Source organism: Lingula anatina, chromosome 6, assembly GCF_051362555.1.
Source record: "Lingula anatina isolate TDL-2025a chromosome 6, LinAna3.0, whole genome shotgun sequence".
Taxonomy (NCBI): domain Eukaryota; kingdom Metazoa; phylum Brachiopoda; class Lingulata; order Lingulida; family Lingulidae; genus Lingula; species Lingula anatina.
The window spans coordinates 5392585-5416163 of record NC_141772.1 but is presented as its reverse complement, the minus strand read 5'-3'; the positions used below and the strand labels follow the sequence as shown (position 1 = coordinate 5416163).

At 35.6% G+C, this 23579-nt stretch overlaps 1 protein-coding gene across 2 annotated transcripts; it reads left to right on the top strand.

Moving 5' to 3' along the window:
- Window positions 1-1972: 1972 nt before the first annotated feature.
- LOC106162380 (solute carrier family 41 member 1) lies at window positions 1973-21599 on the top strand. Of its 2 annotated transcripts, XM_013539662.2 has the most exons (12): window positions 1973-2131; window positions 2545-3141; window positions 3792-3899; window positions 7229-7300; window positions 7688-7832; window positions 8390-8536; window positions 8993-9140; window positions 12778-12851; window positions 15749-15883; window positions 17037-17051; window positions 17844-17992; window positions 18785-21599. In XM_013539662.2, the coding sequence occupies exons 2-12, from the start codon at window positions 2668-2670 to the stop codon at window positions 18968-18970; spliced, it is 1653 nt and encodes a 550-aa protein (XP_013395116.2). In that variant the 5' UTR covers window positions 1973-2131; window positions 2545-2667; the 3' UTR covers window positions 18971-21599. The 2 variants fall into 2 exon arrangements, with proteins under 2 accessions (XP_013395116.2, XP_086871065.1); XM_087014939.1 differs by lacking the exon at window positions 17037-17051 and having other exon boundaries at window positions 1974-2131.
- Window positions 21600-23579: the final 1980 nt, after the last annotated feature.

Genomic DNA, 23579 nt, shown 5'->3' with positions numbered 1-23579 from the left:
CAAGCAGCAAACTAAAGGGCAATTTACTAATGCACGATCTTAGTCGCTCCTTAAATTAGTATTCAATTTCTTTATAAGAAATTGAGACACAAAATACGACAAGAAAGTGTTTAGGCCTATATGGTGTTTCACGATTCAAATATTGAGGTGGGGCCGTTCAAACTCTGATATCGTAACGAGTACATTTATTTCCATTTTCTTGGACGTTTTCTTAAATGCCCTTACTGGCTGATCTTTAATATCCAAAATTTTATAATAAATTATATATATCAAGAGTGAAAATAAAACTTGGACACGGAAGTTCGGATATGGCAAGGAGTTTGTTATAACTCCTTGGATATGGCAACTGTCAAGGTGCCATAACCTCGGCGTGTACGTTACAGAGTGTTAAAGGTGTTGATTGAAACACTGGCTCAAAATACTTTTTTTCCGTATATTAAACTGTGCATAATATCAAGTTAAAAGCAACATGGACTGGTTTCTTGGTCAGTATTTGTATTAAGAAGTCCTCGTTCAGGCAGTGGGTACGACTAGTGGTACATGGTGTGCTATATGGGGTAAGGCCCGTTTTTAGATCCAGACAGAACGCATGCTGTAACTAAATCAGATAATTTGCGCAATGATGACAGAAACAAAACTTATCCACCAATACATACACCCAATATGACGCGAAATCGCTCACCCTCGCTGGTGCACAAACACAATCAAACAGAATCTAAGGGAAATGAAATTATATATTCTGTATAATTTTTATTTCAACCACAATTCCGCAGTCTTCTAAGACTGATATTTTTCTGAATGGCGAACATTTTAAAGTATAGTGGATGGCGTTTTCACCCAATGTCTCCTCGGGAAATAGGCCTATACCTACTCGGATATGGGCCTACATAAAGTTCATATAGGCCTACTCTGAAACCTTCTCAATAAAAAAGAGTTATTCTGTTAAAAATGCACGATTTACTAAATGTATCTGCAATGGCACTGAGCTCGGCCATGGGGGCAGGGACAGGAAGAACAGGTCTATGTCATCCATTGAGATAAAAACATATGATGAGGTTGATGAAAAGCCTCACATGTAGGGACTTCATCTGATTGCGGTAGATGTACCGTTGAACGACCGTCATGTAACGCATTCCAGATTAGTGCGAACAAAATTGATATTAGTTAGTTAAGGACGCTTGTTAATGACCAAACTCATATAGGTGTTTTAATAATGGATTAGGTAATCAAAATGGAAATCCGAATAATTGATATCAGCCACTAGGCCTACTACTTATATATAAACTCCAATTTAAATATTAACATCAGGTACGCTCCAAAAAATATAGGCCTATAGGTGGTTAGACAAATTTTTAAGGTGAATGTAAGGTTTTGTAAGAAGTTGTGATTGGCAAAAATAAGCATTTTGGGAATTTTCAAACTCATGCAAGAGTATCTTTAAATGGTTCAAGTTTAGGTCCCCTAAAACATACTTCAGAAATAATAAAGAAAAAATGGCCATTTCTCGTAGAGGAATATATTATTCATCGTCACACAACAGATGCAAAATAGGAAATATCAGCACAAACTGATTTTCGTACTAGATTAGGCTTTTAGATCTAACCGTTCAGAGGCGAACAATATTTCAATTTTTTGCTCCACGTAGGCCTACGTGCAGTCTAATGTAGTGTCTTTTCTCACATATCAATTGATCACAGGTCATTTGTAAAAAAAAAAAAAAAAAAAAAAAAAAAAAAAAAAAAAAATGCGTTACTGTGTGTAAGACAACAGTAATGATGAATATCTCTCGCAATCAGGATTAAGAGCTCTTTTGCACAGTTTTAATTTATTTGTAACAGTTAACGTTATGTCTGAAGTTATCACGAAAAAAATGACGGTGAATTTATGTAAAGAAACTTGTTTTGTAGATCACAGCCTGTCAGCCCAATGTTCAAGTGGTTCACGAGGAATGGGGAATCTTCTGAGTAGTCAACCTTTTAAATCCAATCCCTTTGCTCTACAAAACTCTTAAAGCAGACGAGTCTGTCAAAACCACAAGCAGACGATAGCGATTTCCTTCCTCCTTTCCGAGTGAGATCTCGCTGATCACGAGATCCAATATGGCAGCTTTGTGATGTGTACGTGTTTTACGGTGGGTAAAAAATATTTTAACACTTAATTTCCACACTGCTGCCAAACAGATGACATCCTAATAAGAAAATTCAAAATGTAATATGTAAATGCAAGACTAAATACAGACTGCAGTCGCATGAGCTGTGTATGTTTAAAGCAAGGATCAAGTTTGTTTAGTTTGGTCAGCTGGCTGCTCGTCGTAATACGCTCACACACTCACAGTCCAATATTGATGCTCATGTACTTACGAAATAATATCTGCTGTTTTATATAATTGCACCAAAAGCTATATACAGTTTAAAGTCTATTCATCTGAAAGGCAATTCCATGTCATTTCAAGCAGACAGTTTTTATACTGTTGTGATTGTGCTTAACCATTATATTGCCAGTGAAACATATGATAACTTATGTTTTATTACATTTTAACTTAAGATTATGCAGCCTTCCCCACTGCCCAAAACCCTGTGGTAAAACGGCAAAGATACAATGCCATGATACCACCTCAGCTGAAAGACAAATCTAGGTTATACTGTACATCGAAGAGAGTTAATACTTATGTTACATGTACGTAAAAAGATGGTCCCTCACATCCTTCCTAACTGCTCTACGACAATACCCAACAAATCTGGTGATGACTCAGGCAGAGAATTGACCTCTCCACGCCATAGGAGAGGATCTGGAGAACCTGGAGACAAATATGTCCATCAGAAACACAATGGCTCACATGCTATTCTTGACAATACTATTGAAACGTTGAGGACAGCTTCTGGAAATTCATTAAGTAATGGCAGTGCACCGCTAGAGGAGGAAGAAATTGTAAGTGACACAGAACCCCTGCTGCAGCAACAACACAGAGAAGCAAGTAGGAAGCTAGAGGGAGATTTTGATGATGGGCCAGAGTTTGAGTTTCGTTCTCCTCCCCCTGAGACAGAAGAGACAGCTCTGACAATTGCTCTGCAGGTGTTTGTTCCTTACCTCATAGCTGGGTTTGGAACTGTAGGAGCAGGCCTAGTGTTAGATGTTGTGCAGGTAAGACTACAAAAGTTTTGTTTTTAGTCAATTGGCTGGCTGTTTTTTTTTTAAGGGGGGGGGGGGGGGGTGAAGGATTGTACTCACAGACTTATTTTTTAAGAGTAACTAATTGACAAAGAGTTTAAAATAGATTGTTTTTTTTGTATTCTGGTAAAAATTTGTAATGAAAGTATAGTAGACATTTTTAGCTAGTACGTGCATCTTGTGCACAAGGCTGTCTACTCATTCAATTACCAGTACCTGTAGCACAAGCAGCATATGTTCTGTACAAATTTACAATAAATATCATTATACCAGCATAATTCATACTAATTCGCAAAATGTTTCTAAATATTTCATATTTATTTTTCCTGGTTTGAGCACTAGTACAGTCATCGGTCAGAAAATCATAATGGCATTTTAACCTCTCTGATTATTATTGTTGTGTTTAATCAAACCTGATTTTAAAAACCTCTTTTTAATGAGATTGGTTGATATTGGTTGATTTTTTTCTGCTGACCCAGTTTTAACTGCAAAACTTGGTCATAGTGTGTCTATCCATAATGTTTAATGCTTTCACAGCACAATTAATTTTATGTAAGTGCTTTCAAATAGAAAACAAATACTGTAAATAGTTGATATTATAATTATAATCATTTGTCTTTTAGCATTGGGAAGTGTTTGCCAAGGTCTCAGAGGTGTTTATACTAGTCCCAGCTTTATTAGGACTGAAGGGAAACCTGGAAATGACTCTGGCATCACGGCTCTCCACACAGGTAAGTAGAGGGGCCAGTGGCACAAAACAACTTAAAAAGCCTCAAAGTTGGTCTGAACTTTAAGACAAAAGCTCTTAGGCTGTGTTCACATGAAAAATTTATTTTCTAAAAATCTATTTGCGGGATCTTGTGATCACGGTCTGTGCCCTGAATATCCCGCGGCGTAATAGGAGCGGTCTGAGATAGCCTATTTTGAACATCTGCGCAGCAGATGACGTCAAACGAGACCTGGATTGGAGCGAGATTTCACGAGAGGTGGGGTTAAAATCTGCCATTGAAACTTCTCTCGCGGTCGGGCACAAGTCTATGTTATAGGATTGCATTGAGTAAAATTTGGCGTTGTCATGTAATTTGAGATAGAGCAACGCCATGGCGAATTGCCAATGTTGTGTCGTAGGGTGCATTGCAGTTAAAGCTAAGCAATAAAACCAGGAAAATGACCATGGATGACGGACACGACTGGCGAGAGAAGTGAAGTGAAGTGAAGAAAGAGAAGTTGGGCTTGATCAGATTAAAAGGACTAAGTGCCGACATATTTAAAGTACAGATCAGGTTGCAGTATTTTGTAGGAAGAAAGGGACCAACTGCAGACAACTCGCACCCGATACGTCACTGGCTTCATAGCATCACCGTATAGACCGTATCATCAATGGTCGAGGGCATATTAATAAGTAACTTTTGTGTGTGTAGTTTACAGGACACCATGGTTTGTTAATGTAATACAGCCCTAGTACTTGTGATAAATACACTGTGTAGTCTTTTACGGTAATCAGGCCCATAACCAGCAATTTTAGAGGGGGGGGGGAGTTCGTTTTCTGAAAAAGTGGACCTTTTACCATAAAATCCTCAAGTACATAGATCAAATTGCACCCAGAGTGGACCTTTTCCCAGCAAGAAGGGTGGTTCTTTCGAACCCCCCGAACTTTTTTTAATAACTATATGACACCTGTTTTTCATATCATTTACTCAGATCACAAATACAACTTCGCCTGTGATGTTGTGTTTATTTGTTGTATTTGTGTATAACTGTCAATAAAATGCAATGATTTTGTGAAAATTTCAACTTATATGTTGTCCATTTTAATACTTTCTTTTGTCATCTTTCCTGTCATTTAAGTCAGATCTGATCACAATGAAACTTACATTTTGTGAATGCTATCCATTAGTTTCTATAGCATCATTTTATGAAGTAAGTAAATAAATGAAGTAAATAAATGAAGAAGTAAATAAATGAAGAAAATTAACTTTATGATCAAGTTTGAGCCTTTTGAATTAGTTACTATAAATTTAGTGAAATTAAAACAAAGATGCAGGCAAGTCTAATGTTCTGATATGCCATCCATCAGTAAATGAAATGTCAAATGATTTTATTTTACTTCTTTATAAATAAAGTTTAATAGTAAAACATTTATAAAGAAAAAATAGTTGCAGTTATAAATCTTTTGTTGTTCAAATGAATCTCATGAAATGACCAGTCAATGAAGAACAATAAAAAATGAACAATATCTTTAATATATTTATTTTGCATCCACTGGCATGTTTAGACAAGCATCTCTTCAAAATCCCAAAGACAGTAATATAAATTGACAATTTAAAAATGAAAAAGAGTGGATAACTATATAAAGTTCTTGACATCTACATCAGGGAAATAGTGAAAAAGGAAGTTTGTAGCCAACACCGATTGAAGAATTTTCAAAAAAAAAAAAAAAAAAAAAAAAAAAAAAAAAAAAAAAAACAGAAGCAGGAAATTTCATATTGCAATACGCTGGAGTTAACAATTTAAATATAGTAATTATGATAACCTAAAATTGAAGCAATTAAGCCCTTGACAGCACTGGATTATTTTATTTACATATAAATAATAAAACAATAATTGGAAGCTGCTGGGGCATCATCCGTCTGATTCTCATTCAATCCTAGCCACTTTCATCTAAAAGGCATGCGTATAACTAATGTCATTTTCCTGTACCACAAGCAAATCTCTGGTGATGTAGCCTGTTTAAACGCGACCTTTGCTGCGTAGTACGTTCTCCGGGCGAATTTTGCTTTGCAAGCGTCATCGGCTCTTAGCTTGGCAAATTCAACATGTCAGTTGTACGTACATATTATATCAATACTTTTTCTTTATAAAGTGAAAAAAGAACAAGCCTGTAGCTCAAAAATTTTGTAAGTTCAGCTATTTTTCAAGTAAAGAAATTGCTGCTCTACTTCCTTGTGGTCTCCATATTTTAACCCCACCTCAAGGCAGATCTCGTAAAATCACGGAGAAATATGGTCTTCTCGTTGAGAACCCGGACAACCTCTATTACTGGCAGCGTTGAGAATTAATTACAGCTTTGGAAGTAACTGGGTCGCGCTGCCCGTAATTACGCCGAGGGGTATTCAGGGCACAGACCATGATCACAAGATACCGCAAATAGATTTTTAGATTTTTAGAAAATAGATTTTTCATGTGAACGCAGCCTTAGTCTTCTTTGATCAAAGATAAATCAGTTGTAGACTCGAAGTTGGTCTTAACTTTAGGAATAGAATTTTTAGTCCATTTTGACATAGGATAAATCAGCAGTAGTCCCCTTGAATGAAGTATCATAATTGTGCTTGTTTTATTATACATGGAAAGAGATAGCTAATGTGTGAGGTCAATACATATGATTGTATTTTAGAGGACTAATTTTACATTTATCATGAATTGAAATTATAGTCTAAATCTTGTGTCTTAAATTCAAGACCAACTTTTCCTTTGTAAAACTGATCACAGATGTGGTGACAGCTGTGGAGGTTTTGCCAGTTATTTGAGACAAAGTTCAAAACATAGACAGTTCAAATGAGTCATTTGTTTGAGAGAAATTTTGAATTAATAATTTACTTGTTAAATGTTTTGATTTCATGACAGACAGCCAAGCTGAGTTGATTTTGATTGCTGCCAGTCCTGGAGGCATATTGTCAGTCCGTGAATTAAAAGATCTGACAGTTTTTCCATGTGTAAAAGTTCAGTGGGTTAAACTGCTGGATGTGGCAATAAAAAAATTAGAATTTCAACTTTCTAACATACCAACATTTTTATGAAGAAATTTTATTTTTTTTACAAATATCTTTTAACAAATATATTTTCACTGATATTCTTTGCTTAAAACATACATTTTTCAGTATGAGTGCATCCTGTACAGAGAAAAGATGCATACTAATTGCAATGATAATTTGTTCTGTTTTGCCAGTAATTACATTTTTATATCTGTGAATGTAAACTGTAACAGTGACTGGTTTTATTGCTATTTTCTAAGCAGTTAATAGAATTGTGAATTTCAACAGGTTGTTGTTCTCTATTTTAGGCCAATCTGGGGAACATGGACAAAGCATCAGAGCAGTGGAAAATGATAGGAGGGAATTTAGCACTGACACAGGTTGATATCAGAACAATTATATTTCACAAAAGGTTGCCTGACATGTCAAATACTGTTTTGCCCCACTTAAAGACTTGTTTGCATTAAGAATTGAACTGTAGCTCTGAATTCTTCATGTATATTTGTTTGATTTTTAGGATTCATGACTGCCATGTGGTAGTCTGTGTTCAGTGATTTTGCAAAAGTTTGCTCACATAGATTACGGGAATGATGAATATGTTGTACTTCTTATAATTATAAAACTCATGGAATTTTCGTGTCTGTTCCACCTATCACAATTACTATTTTAAAATGCATACAGTTTGCAACTACTACATGCATTGCTATCAAAATATTGGTATTATTATTTGTTAGTTTACTATCATATGGTCCCATTTCTACTTCCAGGCTCAGGCAATCATTGTTGGGTTTCTTGCTGCCATAGCTGCTATGGTGATGGGATGGATACCTGAGGGCAAGTTTAGTCTGTCCCATGCCCTGTTATTGTCTGCCAGCAGTGCCTTGACAGCATCCTTGGCTAGTCTAGTCTTAGGTTGGTTTATGGTTTAGCCTAGTTCAGACTATAATATTATTGTTACAGTAGAACTGTTTTCCACCATATCTTTGTGTTGTTGCCTCTTTGATGGGTCACACCTGGCTGGTGGTACATACCCAGTAGGTAGAGACCCTTCTTTGATCCTCTGTCTTGAATGTGCGTTTGTTTCCAGAATTGGGTGAAAATGAATAGCTTTGATGAATAAGAATATTGGTGTTTAATGGTAAATTTGTACTATGAAACTTATTGAATATGACTTAAAATAAAAGAGACTACCTTTAACAATGCTCAGTGACATTGAATTCATTACCTTTTATTCTCTAAATTGAGTGATTTCATTTGATTATGTGGTGCTGTATTTTAGTACTTTGAAAAAAATGTCATGGATCATTTTGCCATACTCTCGGTCTTGTTTCTTCAAAGATGAAATACAGTGCATTTCATATCTTGTTTAAAGATTTTAAAAACAATGTGTATACCTTTAAAAGTTATTACTCTTAGTTCATACTTATGTCCCTGTCGTTTAATTTTTGTTTCATTTGCTTTCTTTTTAGGAATAGTAATGATAGGTGTAGTAATGCTGTCTAGAAAATGTGGGATTAACCCAGACAATGTGGCCACACCCATAGCTGCCAGTCTAGGGGACTTGACCACCCTGACTTTCCTGGCTTCTATTAGTATGGTGCTGTTTAAAGCCATTGGTAAGTGACTGCATGGTCATACTCATAGCTGTCAATTTGAAGGAATTGACCATCCTCTCTTTCCTGGCTTCTGTTAACTAGTATGGTGTTGTTGAAAGCCACAAGAAGTTTTATTGTTGTTCTGTTTATGGTCGTGACTCCCTTTTTGCGTTTGTACATGAAATTTCTATAAATTATGATTCTTGTAGTCAGGGCCTTTTCAGTACTATATACAAGCATGTTGCTTTTGCCAAAAGGTTGTTTGCAACATTTTACATAAGGGTAAAGTTAATATGTTACACATAAGCTCAAACTGTGACTTTACAGTTTTGTCTTTTTCATACATTGTAATAATACATGTGCATAAAAATTCTTGTTAACCTAGGTCATAATCAAGTTTTGATATTAATATCAAATTAATGTGCAGATAAACAGATAAATGAATTGCTGAGTCAATAGCCGAGTGTTATTCCTCAGGTCAGCAGGTGTGGCTGTCCCCTTTGGTGGTCAGTCTGTGTCTGGTGGTCACTCCAGTGTGGCTGGTGGTGGCCTACAGGAACAAGTATACTCATGAAGTGGTCTACACTGGCTGGACTCCTATTATATGTGCCATGGTCATCAGCAGGTGAGTGTTTCAGTGGGGGTGGGGGTGGGTGGGTGGGTGGGTGGGGGTGGGGGGCTCTCTCCAAGAGTCTTAAGGTAGTTTTCATACTGGTAGAAAACACTGAATAAGTATTACAATAATGACTCGATCTTTTTAATGGGCAAAAATTATCAAACTTTTAGATACATAATTTTATAATCACAAAAATTAGGCTTCTGTATAGGATTTGTGGTGCTTTTACTGCTTAGAATAGAACTATAGAGTAGCCTGCTTTTTAATTTTGTTGGTACCACTCGTTTGGAATGTTCTAATTATAAGAAATTATGACTTAAAAGTATAGTATCTGTAAAATTCACAGTTTTCCCCATTGAAAAGATCAAGTAATTACTGTAAGTGAGTCTTTTTAATTTCCAGTACTTAGCTAGGTAGAAGTCTCTTGAGGTTGGGATACTATACATTCTACCCCCTTTCCCCTCTCTTTTCTTACTTGATTCCACTTGCATATTTCCCTTGGGCAATGAGTGTTTTATCATTTAAGCAAACGAGCAAAATCAGAAGCTTAAAAATATGGTTGATTAAAGAAAATGAGTGATGAATTCCGTGTATGTTGGGGACTTTCTGAGAAGGGGAAGATGTTAGGCTGTGTACTTGATTGGATTCTGATCATGTACATAGATTTATGTAATTTTCATCAGAGGGAGCGTTGCAAATCCAAATAAATCTCTTTAGTTTCAAGCTTATTGCAGCATGTTAGGTAATGTGAAGATTTAATATATATGTTAATAGTCAACTATGAGCCTAGGCACCCCCTGGCATTCCTCTCTCAGAATTCATGCCCAAGTTTTTTTTTCTGTTGAAAGTGTTTTTTTTTCATGAATTTTTTAAGGCTCCTCATTTTTCTTTTAGCTTTTCAAATAGTGGATTAATAGAGATATTAATGTAGGTGTAATAATGATTCAGTCATTAGTGAATTGGGTACAAAACAAATGATTAAATAAATGATTTAAATTGCTTTGTTTTTAGTGCAGAAGGGAAATTTGCAATAAAAGTATTGGCATTATCTAGTTAAGAAAAGACCTTGAGTAGCAAAAATAAACTGGCATTAGATATAAATGTACAGCAATTAGTCTGATGGAATTTTGAGATAATCTGTTTTTTACCACTTGTCCTCTTTTAAAATAGCCATTTTGTTAGAAATGTGAGACACCCATTTGATATCAGTCAGACAAAGGAAATTCACATCATTGCAGATATGTTTAATCACTATGGTGGAATTAAACACAGGACTTTTTTTGTACCACTTGTCATTGAAAAGGAGTATCTGCAGACTTATTAAACACAAAGCCCAAATGATTTCCTGGAATCTTGGATCAATTTAAATTTGCCTTTTCGATGAATTCCACTATAAAAGTACATCCTTCTATGCAATCATTGTGTAATAGCTGTTCATCATTTTCAAGGAGACAAATAACACCATTACATGGAATAAGATCTAGTCATTTAATTTCTTTATGGTAGATTGCCTCTCGGGTATTGGTTTTTTTCTATTCTTTTTTTTTTAGCTGGATTATGAGATTGTGATTTCAGTTCCATATAGTGCGATGCAATTAGCTGTGACAACCAATTTTTTAAATTATCAGAAAATTGAAGGAAATTTGGTGAGCCCACTTTGACTCATCATGTTAATTGCTCCATGAAAGTGACTTGGTTTGATTTTCCTGTCTTTTTTATCAATCACGTGTGAAACATTGCACCATTTTCAGTGGAAAAACCATTTTATGCATGTAACTCGGAGATTGTTCTGTTACTTATTTGGTCTCTTTGATAGCCCAATCATTCAACAGTTTAAACCAAACGAACTCCTCGATGATAGATGGTGATTTTGATTGCACTGAAAGCTGTTTACTTGGTCAAACCACCAGACGTTGACGCAGCTGTATGTCAACATGTCACTGTATGTAGATCTATTCATAAATTGATATCTGTCACAAAAGAAAACAAAAGAAAAAGAAATAAAAGAAGAAATTGATTTCAGGAAATCAAGCTTTTTATAGAAAACAAACTTCTCAGTTTTCATCAATAGGTCAGGTATCTTTGAACAACATTAAATAAAAAAGAAAAAGAATGCTAACCAGAGTTATGATATTCTTAGAACTGAAGGCGCAGTAGGTGTATTCAGGACGCATGTTATAGATAGCTAGATAAGTGGTGGGAGAGTACTTGTACATGGTTTGAATCTCAGACTCTAAGCTTTTGCGGGTAAAAGATCTATAAAAAGACCAGGTATTGTAACCAAAAATGAATGAATTATTGAATGAAATAAAATCAAATCATAAAAAAGAATAATACATAAATAATTTATGATTTTCTTAGAAATTTCAGCTATTTTCTTCTTTATCTTCAAAGTATACCCTATCCAAACTGTAGCAGAAATTACAATCTATGAACCAAATTTTGAGCACTTATTTTCTTATATTTAAAGCAACGAGTGACATTCTCCAGTTTCCTTTACTTTAAAAACTTAAAATTGAAAAATAACAAAAATTGTTTATTGTATATAATTTTGTAAACAGTTTTGGATAGCTGTTAGGGTAATCTTTAGTGTTCGAGAGAATAGTGTTGAAAGTTCCAGGAAATTCCATTTTTGCTAGATGGTCCAAGGGTCATGCATGTGGGTCAATAGGGATACATCTACTTTTTTGCTGAGACATGGGGATTGTAAAAATGAAACAAAAGCTTGGAAATAAAAGAAGATAAAGCATATCTATTCGTGCTATTGCTTCCTTGTTAATTTTTAGTGGAGGTATGTTCACATAGTTTAAAGCCAGCGATTGAAAATTGGGAGATTTTAAGAATTTTAATGAAGTTATTTTTCCTTCACCAATGATTAAAAACAATTGATCTATAATTTATTCTGTGTCTGCACAAACCTACTTATGACTGAAGGAAGGAATAAATTCGTTGAGATAATGGTTGCACCACTCTTATTTATTTTCACGTATAACCCAAACAAAATCATTTGGAACCCTGTAAACTGGAGTTATATAATATCATCTCTGCTTTAAATAATAGGTCATTTGTTTTTGATTAGAAACTTCCTGTTCCTCATCCACTTTGACTAATAATTTGATTTGCTGTGCTGCCCAACAGTGTTTGCCCATTATACTTATTGTTTTGATTATAAAATCAATAACAGGATCTTTCATCAAGAGTAATTAATTTACTTTGGGGCTCTGGTATATTACTATAAAACAAAGAAATGATGAATAACATACGTACTCAAGATTACCATTTCATCTTTCTAATTTGACTAGAGAATTTGAGCTACTTTTATCACATTTTTTTTTATTATTAATTGTTGTAATTTGTCTCAGTAATACTGACAAGGCATTAATAAAATATTAAAAATACAATAAACTATAATAATAAAAATAACAATAATAATAATAATAATACAAACCTGCATGCTTTATATTGTAAATTAATGTTATACCTCTATACACTAGTTTTTAATAAAACATTTTTACCTGATACTGATAGATACCTATTTAAGTACCACTGGTTGATTTTTGGATAAATATTGTGTGTATCTTATACTTTTTAATGTTTGCATGTTTTAATATAATATTGATATATTTTCTTTTTATGTGTGTTTCAGTGTGGGAGGGCTGGTGTTGGATTTTGCTGTGTCAAATTTCCACGGAATTGCTGTGTTCCAACCTGTGATAAACGGTAATTAAGTGTTTCCGTCAATAAATATGCACATATTTGTTTAGATGTTTTATTTCTTTTATAAAAGCTGTCTACAGTGTGTTGAAATAATCCTTTAGGAAACATTTTCTCTCAAGGGCCTGTTTCACAACCAGAAGTTGGTTTTATCTTGAAGAATAAACTTTACTTCATTTTGGCCTAGGATAAAACAGAAGTAGTCCACCTAATTGAGCATAAAACTTTTTCATTAAAAAAAATGAATAAACAAATAAAGGCACTGCCGTAGTATTTGCTTGCAGCTTCTCTTCCATCTGTACTTCGCCATATCTTATTTTGACATTTTGCAACTTGTTAAGTCATTTGAGACATTCAGTCAAGCATGTACAGGTTATCAAGCTTAAAACATTGTCTGACAAACACACCCACATGCAGAGAACCCCATTATCCGTAAGGCCCCATTTCCATAGACAACATAGATCTATGTAGATCGATCAAACTCTGCCTTAACTCTTTCTCTGTGCATCCAGTTTAACTGAATGACATGCCTCCTCTTGTTTCTAATCTACTCCAGGACCTATCTTCACCAGCTTTTCTGTATTCTACTCAACACCAGGAGGTGACGTGCCATTCAATTAAACTGATTGCATTCAGCAAGAGTTTTTGCAGAGTTGGATCGTTCTATGTAGATCAATGGTTACTATGGGAATGGGGTCCAAGATATCATTTTACTCAGTCGCCAGATTTAATAAATGATACCCCATGGAAAACATTACTGTGATGCCCACAGTCATTGATTTGTCAAAAGTCATTCAAATAAACAACAACAAGATTTAACGTCATCTGTGGAATGAATATATACCTTGGAGATATTGTGAAGCCTAAATGCTAACTATTGAAAATAAGACATTTCCTCATTGTTTTGGTTTTGTGTCCTTGACATGAAAATGTGTAGTTTTTAGACTTAATGAAGGCTTTTGTTCCTCACTGTTCATGGTTCCTTTTTTTCAGAAAATCATTTGTTTGATGAAAGAGAGTATTTTATGGTCAAAACTTTAAAGAGATCATAACAACTCTTTATGAGATCCGTATTTTGCAATCAGTCCCTTTTAGCTGATTTTCAAATTTGTCCGACCTAAGACTACTTGCAGTGAACTAATTTTGGCATAACTGTGTACATTAATGTACCATTGATAAGCCAACTGATTTTAGACACCAAATAAAAGTTTTCACACATTTTGTGATAAATGGAGCTAAGAGCAAAGATGATGGTAGAGAGAAGTAAGTCTATGTATGGTGAAACAGTGGGTTCATAAAGAGTTTAAAGACCTTGGCAGTTCCGTACTTTGGTCCTGTTGTGTTACATATGGGTTCTCAGTGATGAATGAGGTCTCTAATCAGTGATCAGAGAATCAATTCAGCGGATATTGAACCAAAAAGAAATCTGTGACAGGGGTCAGTGGATGCACTCACAGCCATGTATTGCTGCCGGAATAGAGAAAAGGTGATTAATATCGTGACCAACGTCAAAGGAAAAAAATGGAATTGTTTTTTGTCATCATCCATAACTTCTTTGGCCTATCATTTGTCAGGGATAGGTTTTTGAGTGGAAGGATTTATATTTTGGGACTGTGATCTATTTCCAATGATGGTTATTGTTTATAGAAAATAGGATGAAAAAGCATGCCACTGTATTTAGGGTCTTGACATTGCGTGATATCTTTGATGAGAATTTGCTTCGACTTGATATATGGTTTCAGGAAAATGAAACTTTTGTCACTTATCTCAGAATTGATGAAAATCAGGCATGCAAATGGGTATCAGTTACTAATTCAGTAGCCTGTTTATTGCAATTGGCAATTTGTTGGAATGGTGTACACAGTAAACCAGAGAAGAAAAATATATTCAGACATTGATCTGACCAATTTCTGTCAGGTTTTCTGTGGTCATTACACGAAGAGGAACGGTAACATGTATTTTAACTAAAAATTACTTTTATCCTCTCCCCCCCCCCCCCCAAAAAAAATGCTACTTTCAGTGGCAAATTATCATCATGGTGGGAGAAAATGTCAGACTGGCTGTCTGCAGCAGTGAATTATTTTGATAAAATCAAAGGCAAACTGAACAGAGCTCAAATACGTATGTGGAGAATTATCATTTAAGCAAGCTTGAAGTAAGGTTGATCTGAGTCTCATCTTTATCCATTTGTTTTTGATCTTTTGAAATAAGGAATGTGTTTTTTAAATGAAAAACTCTCATGTCTGTGGGGTCATTGTCAGATTGGTAGAAAGCTGTAATTTCTATTATAAAGCAGTCTGTATATAAATACAAAGGGTTTCATTTTTAATCAAATATAAAAATGTTTAATATAATTATGTACCTCTATAATATTGAATGGAAGGACCTGGCTTGCATTATGAGAAATTTACCAACTTTTTGTAGAAAAATGAAGCAAAGTTCTATTGGCTATTTATTAATATCAAAGATTTAATTTGTTCAGTCTTCTTTATAGTTCATATCAAAATCAATTTAAAGAAGACATGCATTAATTAATTTGGAAAATTCACTGGGAAGGGCTGATGTCTATCCATATTTGGTAATTTTGTGCAAGGAAATGTACTCCTGTAGTCTGTCCTCTTTATGCACCAGTTTCTATGAGTTTAGATTTAAATTAGGTTTTAAACAGCTGTAAAGAAGCTTTGTTTGCTCTTGTGACAAGAGTATAATCAAGCTGAATCCCTTTAGGTTGTTGGGTGTTGGTGGACCTGTGATTGATTCTCACTCGGGGAAGTAATTGGCAGAGTGACCCAATAGTATTTTTGTTCCAAAGTACAGTAAGTGATTACTATCACTAAAACATCAGTAAAAGCAATTCCATGGAACCATAAACAATCTTATTAACAACACATTTCTGTCTTCAGGTGTTGGTGGAAATCTAGTAGCTGTCCAAGCCAGTCGTCTTTCTACAGCTCTTCATAAAGTCAGCGTGCCAGGACGTTTGCCAGAGGGGTCACCCAGGGGGTGTGCAAACCCCTTCTCCGTTTTCTTTGGAAAAGGTATGCGTGGATCCTTTGTGTTAAATAACCATTTTTGGGCTTTTATTTCCCTTTTTAGTTTACCAACACAAATCCTGTTTTTGCATGTTTTTGAAATGGAACATATTTTTTTCTACTGGATGAAACCAGGTTTACTTTATGGATTATCCAGAGATTATCAAACATTACATCCCATTGTGATAACAGATAGAAACCTGATTAAAATTAGTGCCCAAAATGTATTAGCTATCAATAGGAAGATGTCTGTCCCTGCTTAAGACCATAATAGGGAGCATTCACATAAACCCATTACACTACCTTGATTTATCCAACTTTGCAGGGATTCTAGTCGAATAATCAGCTTAATTGTCTGACGCACCTCCTCCACCAGCAATTTGGTAATTAACTGCCATGTACTCTCAGCTCTTGGAAGCTCTTTCACTCTAAGAGGAATGTTAGACAAGCTGACTACACTGATGTTACTTTAGCGAAAAACACCCACAGACGCAGAGTTAGAGCGATCCAGCTAGTATGATGGCTTTATTTGAATGCGGTCATAAACTCCAGGCTGATCAAAACTATGAGCCATTGTTTTTCATGTAGCCCCAGTAGTTTGGAGACGTAGATAATGTTACTGTTCAGTATCTTAATGTTTCAATATCCTGCAGTGCTACTTATCTGTCGCAATTCAGACTTTTAAGAGAGATAAAATCCCCCTTTTTTTAGGAAGAAAAAACTTGATGTAATTTTTTTTTCTGAAGCGTCAGAAAAACATCAGTTTAAATGATTCATGCTTTGTTTAGATCTAAATGACTTTGTTAGAAATTGTACAAAACATTGAACCCCAGTGCAGGGACTGATCGAACAATGATTCGCAAGAAGGAGAAAATTGCTTCTTTTCTGTAAGAAAATTAGCTTCAGCATTGAAAAAGTCTCACAAAGAATACCTTTAAGATTATATGAGTGAATAAACTCTACACTCATGGAGTTTCAGAGATTACTGGCAGCTAATCTCAGTTAACAGTATTCCTCTGTTGTTTCCATTAACGGCGACAGCATATGTGGGTGGACCAATAGTAAAGGTGAACATTCAGTAAATGTGAACCAGAGGGTCGATGCCCTCGCCCAGCATCGTAGTTGATGGTGCTAAATAAAGTTCTTTTATTTCACGCAGTCAGAGGTTTAAGGGGTAATTATGACAATAATATGTGATATTAACAGGGGTTACTGGCAGACTTTATGGACATTGGCTGTAAGGTATTTCTGGCCTGTAGCCAATTATTTCAAAATTGGATTCTTCTCTGCAAAACCGTGTGGCTCACAGGCCTGAATTTTACAGATATTTTAACTTTTTTTTTTTGCTAGAAAAAAAGGAAGAAAAGATACTCAGTTTTTCACATGGACTTTGAATGTTTCTTTATTTGTTCAGTATATGGCATGATTATGGTTGTTTTCATGGTGTCATATGGTCAGGAATACTGGTGTCACCATTTGGTATTCACAGTACATGCAGCCAATTAAATTTGGAATACAACACATTTTCAGTATGTTTTATGATGACAAATATTATTCAAGTTTGCAACATATGTATTTCAAGGCATCATAATCAGTCCTTGGAAGGCACTATGTTGCTGGTACTAGGTACATGTATTTTGCTGTTATGGCTAATTCTATGGGTCTGTGTGGTGTATTGCTATGCCTCTCCCATATGTCAAACTGGGAGACAGGAAATTTTAATGGAAATCGCTGTGGCAAAAGAGGGATTGCAGGGATTGTGTACTTTCAAATAAAATTGAAGTGGTGGGAAATGAGTTTTTTTTCATTTCAGATTCTGAAATAAAAGCAATGCTAATCACATTTAGTGCACGATATGTGGCAACGAGTTTTGAGGCCAAAATAGAAATTTAGAAACAAAAATGCAGCCACTCCTGGAATATTCACATTTTGACTCCGACCATGATTTCAGTGTCAAATATTTCAGGTATGAGTCCAAAGACGGTTCGGGTCCTGATATTAATGGTGATTCCAGGACACCTGATCTTCATCTACACCATAGCTTTCATGAGTGCTGGCCACACATCCATTACCTGGAGATTTGCTCTGGTCTATCTCAGTGCTGCAATTATACAGGTGAGATATTGACCTTGGTCAATTGTGTAATTGTGTTAGGTGTGCAGGAAAGCCAGTCTCATGGAATGTGTCAGGTGTTTTATAGTGTGTTAGGTATTGACTTAACTTAATTGTATCTGCTGTGCTGCAATAATGCAGGTGAGATAGACTTTATGTGAAATGTATCAGGTATTCTGCAGTGTTAGATATTGACTATGCAGGTAAATTTTGTAAGGTGACTTCACAGATTGTGTTAGGTGTGACTACATTGTGTTGGGAGAGTGTGACAGAAGGACTTTACAGATTGTGTTAGGTGTGACTACATTGTGTTGGGAGTGTGTGACAAAAGGACTTTTCAGATTGTGTTAGGTGTGACTGCATTGTGTTGGGAGTGCATGTGATATGGACTTCATAGATTGTGTTAAGTGTGACTACATTGTGTTGGGAGTGTGTGACAAAAGGACTTTTCAGATTGTGTTAGGTGTGACTGCATTGTGTTGGGAGTGTGTGACAGAAGGACTTTACAGATTGTGTAAGGTGTGACTGCATTGTGTTGGGAGTGCATGTGATATGGACTTCATAGATTGTGTTAAGTGTGACTACATTGTGTTGGGAGTGTGTGACAAAAGGACTTTTCAGATTGTGTTAGGTGTGACTGCATTGTGTTGGGAGTGTGTGACAAAAGGACTTTACAGATTGTGTTAGGTGCGACTGCATTGTGCTAGGTGAGATGGAATTGCATTTAAAATCAACAACACTTATACTGTATACTATACTTTATAATAATAATCACTCATTTTCTGTTTTCCCCAGGTTGCCATTTTGTTGTACATAGCCATATGGATGGTCCATTACATGTGGAAGAACGGGGACGATCCTGATAACTTTGCCATACCGTACCTCACAGCACTGGGAGACTTGCTGGGCACAGGACTCCTGGCTGTGGCTTTCCTCATACTGTACAGTGTGGGGGACAAGGATGCCGATGTGGGAGATTAAGGAGATTAAGGGATAAAGGGATTAAAGATGAAGAATGAAATTATTTATTAGTGACTCTTAGGTGAACAGCAATCACTCATTACCCTATTTTAGGATAGAAATATTTATTTATTTATTTATATAGATTTTACAACACGCTTTTATACAAGTGTCTATATCACATTTGGAGAGTTTTTCATTTCGAATTCCATAACGCAAAGTTTGAAATATGTGGATCATATCAGACACCTTCACATAGTCCCAAGGCTGTCATCAAACAATTGAAATTAGTTCCTTTCTTTCAAGTTTTGGATAAATAATACATTACATTGGATGGTTTGTGATAAATTTATGTAATTATGTTGTTTTTTTTTTGTTTTAGTTGAAATTTACAATGATTGTGAACCTACAGATATTACATACATAACATTTCACAGGATCTAAGCACTGGTTCAAGATACTCAGTTTTTGAAGATGTTTAAGACAGAAAATCCATTCTGTAGCCCACAGGCAATGGGGAATAACTACCAATATGTGTATCCTTATGAATTTTGATAAATTTATATTGGTTGCTTAGTCTGTCAGACTGATACTGTGCAGAAAAAGACAGGTGCAAGGAAGAGACTGTGATATTAAGGATAAATCATGTGTTAAAATAATGTATTAAGCAGATCTGTTGGATAATATTTATGAACTCTTTATCAGCTGACGCTTAGAATTGTCCTCTGAATTTTATGAGATCTGAAAAGGGTCAGAAAATGAATTTGCGTGGTAATCCTTTAACGTTGATGGGGGAATCAAATGCATTAATGACAGTACACTGAACTAGATTAGTCTAGTAAACTGACATATAACTTATTCAGGCAGAATCTTACTTGCATTAATAATCTTCTTGGTGGGTTGAAAAAATCAAATATTTTATCCACCTACGGGCTCGTGTACATCACCTGATTTTTACTCAGTGAAGCCTTACAGGTACAATAGAGATTTTTTTCTCAAAAAATGTGAGTTACTCTCAAGCAGAAGTTTATGTGATATCTCTTTTCTGACAGAGTATGATTTAGGTTGATGCATTGATTAAATGATAGCAGTTAAAGGGGATTTGTTGGAGCTAAAACCACAATGGCATTTCTCACCTTACACAATATAAGATATTAAAGCCAAAATGATGGGTTACCTAATACAGTTTTAATTGTGTCGTAGGGAAGCCATCAATTTGACTGACTCTCACAGTAGTAGAAGACAATCTCATAGATGATGCAATCAGAGCTGGACATATTAGATGTTGTCACATGCACTTGGTTTCAGTTTATTTAGAGCAAGGAAGTGTGTGTGTGTGTGTGTGTGTGTGTGTATGGCAGGGGCAGGCAGAAGCTGTCTTCTGCGTCTTCCTAAAGGCAGTCGGGATTTTTCAAGTTTATATTGACAGGTATCTAATTTTTTTCTGTCATAAGATGGTCAAAAATGGAGGATGGAACAACAAAGATGATTTGGAAGACTGTCAGAAAATAAATCTGGATCTCCCTGTGTGTGTGTGTGTGTGTGTGTGTGTGTGTGTGATAAGAGAGAGAGAAAAAGAGAGAGGAACCCCACCCTCAATCTTGAGATACAGGATCCACCAGTTTATTTTGATGTTGCAGTGCTTGTAATTTTGACAATATATAATACATGTTCACATCATAGCTGGTGGCTAACATGGTAACAATACAGTCATACTGAATTTGTTACATTTGGAAGGTTTTCATTGGGATTGAAAGTCGCATAAATGCCATATTTTCATATTGTGCAGTGACTGAAGCATACAAGTTTGGGGACCAAACACTATTTTCTTATTCTAATCTAATTGACTACATGCACCAAAAGGTGATAGACTTGCATAGCTGATATACGCATTGTAAAAGTTTTTGTTCAGTATAGTTTTATTTATTTATTAGTAATTTTTCGTTATAACAGTAATCTTTTTAGATTCATTTTTTTTCTGCCTACTGCACCTTTGGCACACTCATTAAAGCGACTCTCCGTGAGATATTCCCACTAATTTGGCTGACGTAAAGGTCAAATTTCTCCTATTCACGAATATTAATTTTGCTCGACCTGTACCAGCGCTTTGATTCCATTTTTGATTTAATTTTTTAGTTTTAAATGGCTAGCCATAAAACAACATAGCCTTTCTGACCTTCACCTTCATGGCCTCGTTTCACACAAGAAAATGGCGCGGCGTTTTGTACATGTATCACGGTCCTGTGCCATGTAGAATACAGCCGTTGCAAGCTGACATGGAGGCTGAGAAGATAAGAATGACACCAGGTATGTTTCAGATATACCTTTATTTGAGACGTTTTGTTGCCTTTGATGTCTGAATTGGGAAATATGTAAGCTTTGCATATAAATATGACTGAGAATTTTCAAACGCGAGGAGAGTCGCTTTAATTCTGAGAATGTAAAGGTTGCACATAGCTAGAATTGTGGGCCTAATTAAGTTTCCACTTTCATGTTTAGAATTAATTTTTTAAGTTAAAATGGTTTAGAATGTAGCCTAATTATATATCGTGTTGCGAATAAATGTGTTTTAGGCCACACTTCAACGGGCAGATAACATTGGCAACATATTTTGGTTACTTGGATTAGATAATAAAAATAGTAGAATTAAGTACAGTTATTTTATTTTGACATAAACAAGTAGAGCCTCGGGCTTTTTTCCCCTGCGGTTGTCAGGGATCGTATTATGAAAGGGTTCAACAAATTACTGTGAGTCGACTTACCTGTATTTCAAAACCGTTCTTAACGTTTCTGATGTTTTGTCTCTCTCACACAAGACACTTAAAATAATATGTGCAGCGAGGCCAATTTTATAATTGCAAGGTCTATTAGAACTGATTTATGACGAAACATTTGGCACAGCGAGCTTGTGCCAAAAAGTACGCTGGCTTTGAAAACGAGAACCTCTTGGCTTCTCTGAGATGCGTATTTTTTTTCCAAATTATATTTGCATGTATAACGGATGGTATATTTTCACTGTCGTCTTAATTAACAGTACAAGATTAATCAGTTACAAGATGCACTTTCTTGACTTTTAATTAAATCATTTAAAATTGGCGAAAAAATAATTACAGTATAGGAAAACGTGATAAGAAAGAAAACAATTCACACGGACGGTTTGAATCAAGCAGGGGAAACTACCCTCTAACAGGGCGAGTGTTAGATTTTTTACAGATATACACAGATATGTCTCTAGCTAGATAGATGGTCATTTAGAGCTCAACTCACCCTGTTGAGGAATCTCAAGGCTGATTACATGCTGATAATTGTTTGCATAACTGCTCAGGCACTGCCACTTAGCAGGTCCAGTCTAAGTCTGTGTGACAGCAATCAAGACAGTTAATTACTCTGACTTCAATCACTTGCTCTACTGTGACAGATAAAAGAGCCTTAGACTGGTTGCGTAACGAGCAGTTATCACATCGTTGTGAAGCTCAGCTCATGCAGAGCAAGTACAAAGCCTTTGGCGCACGCGCAGAGATAATTGTTTCCACATGGGATTCCTCAACAGGGTGGGTAAGGGGAAACCCACACACTGTTGTCGGGATTAAAGGAAGTATGTGGTGATGAATTCGTGGGTGTAATTTATTCTCCAACAATGTAGTTTCTTTATTATTTTTTACTTGACTTTTATTCTCTGTGGGATTTTGTGGGTTTTTCCCCATTTGTTTGGTTGGAGATTAAAGTGTTCACACGTAAAACTTGGATAGACCAGTCTGTGGTAAGGGCTCTGCTAACTACGTGGACTTCTTATTTCACACATTCTGGGCTCGGGGAATTATTTTGCAATAAAGATGGTAAAACAATACCACGATATACTCTCTTATGATTGACGCTTAATTTACAAATAGCGTGTGTGAAAGGAGAGATTGGATCGTGAAGGGCAAGGTTAAGTTGTATTAACACATGGGGAAAAGATTCGCAACTTGTCAGCTTCACGGGAAATATTGATTAACGCCAATCACGGGATGGGGCCTCTGAATGAAGATCCATCAAACCTATTTCATAACGTTGCGAATGTTCGCCACGGGTCCACAGATAAGGTGATATTGGTTTGTTTAAAAATCGTTTCCGGAATTTTTTCGTCCTACACTCCTCAATAGTACGAGTTAGCTCAAGGGGTTGATCTCCCACGCTGGAAGTATGTATTGTTTCACAAAACAAGACTCGGACAGGTTTTACCCCGATAAATAACTGCATGTGGACGATTCACATAAACTTCCGTTCTCTTTATACGGTAGTTTGCTTCTGGTAGCGTGTAAGAGATACACTGTTTATACGGTACGGCACGTTTTATTGTGGATAAGGGATTGTTGAAAATGTGACTATATTCATTTAGGATATATAGGCCTAAAGTTAAGAACATGTGATATTACAAATCACGTTAACTTCTCAGCATTTTTTAAAAATTTCTTATTTCAATCTTATCCAATGCAAACAAAATAAATAAATAGAGAGAGATACATACAAACAATATGGACAATGATGACATACTAGTGAATCGCAACTTGAGTTGGATTTTAATCTTGACTAGCACACGACCATTCAATCGAATAAAACAAAGTGGAGTGAGATGAAGTAATTCATTTTC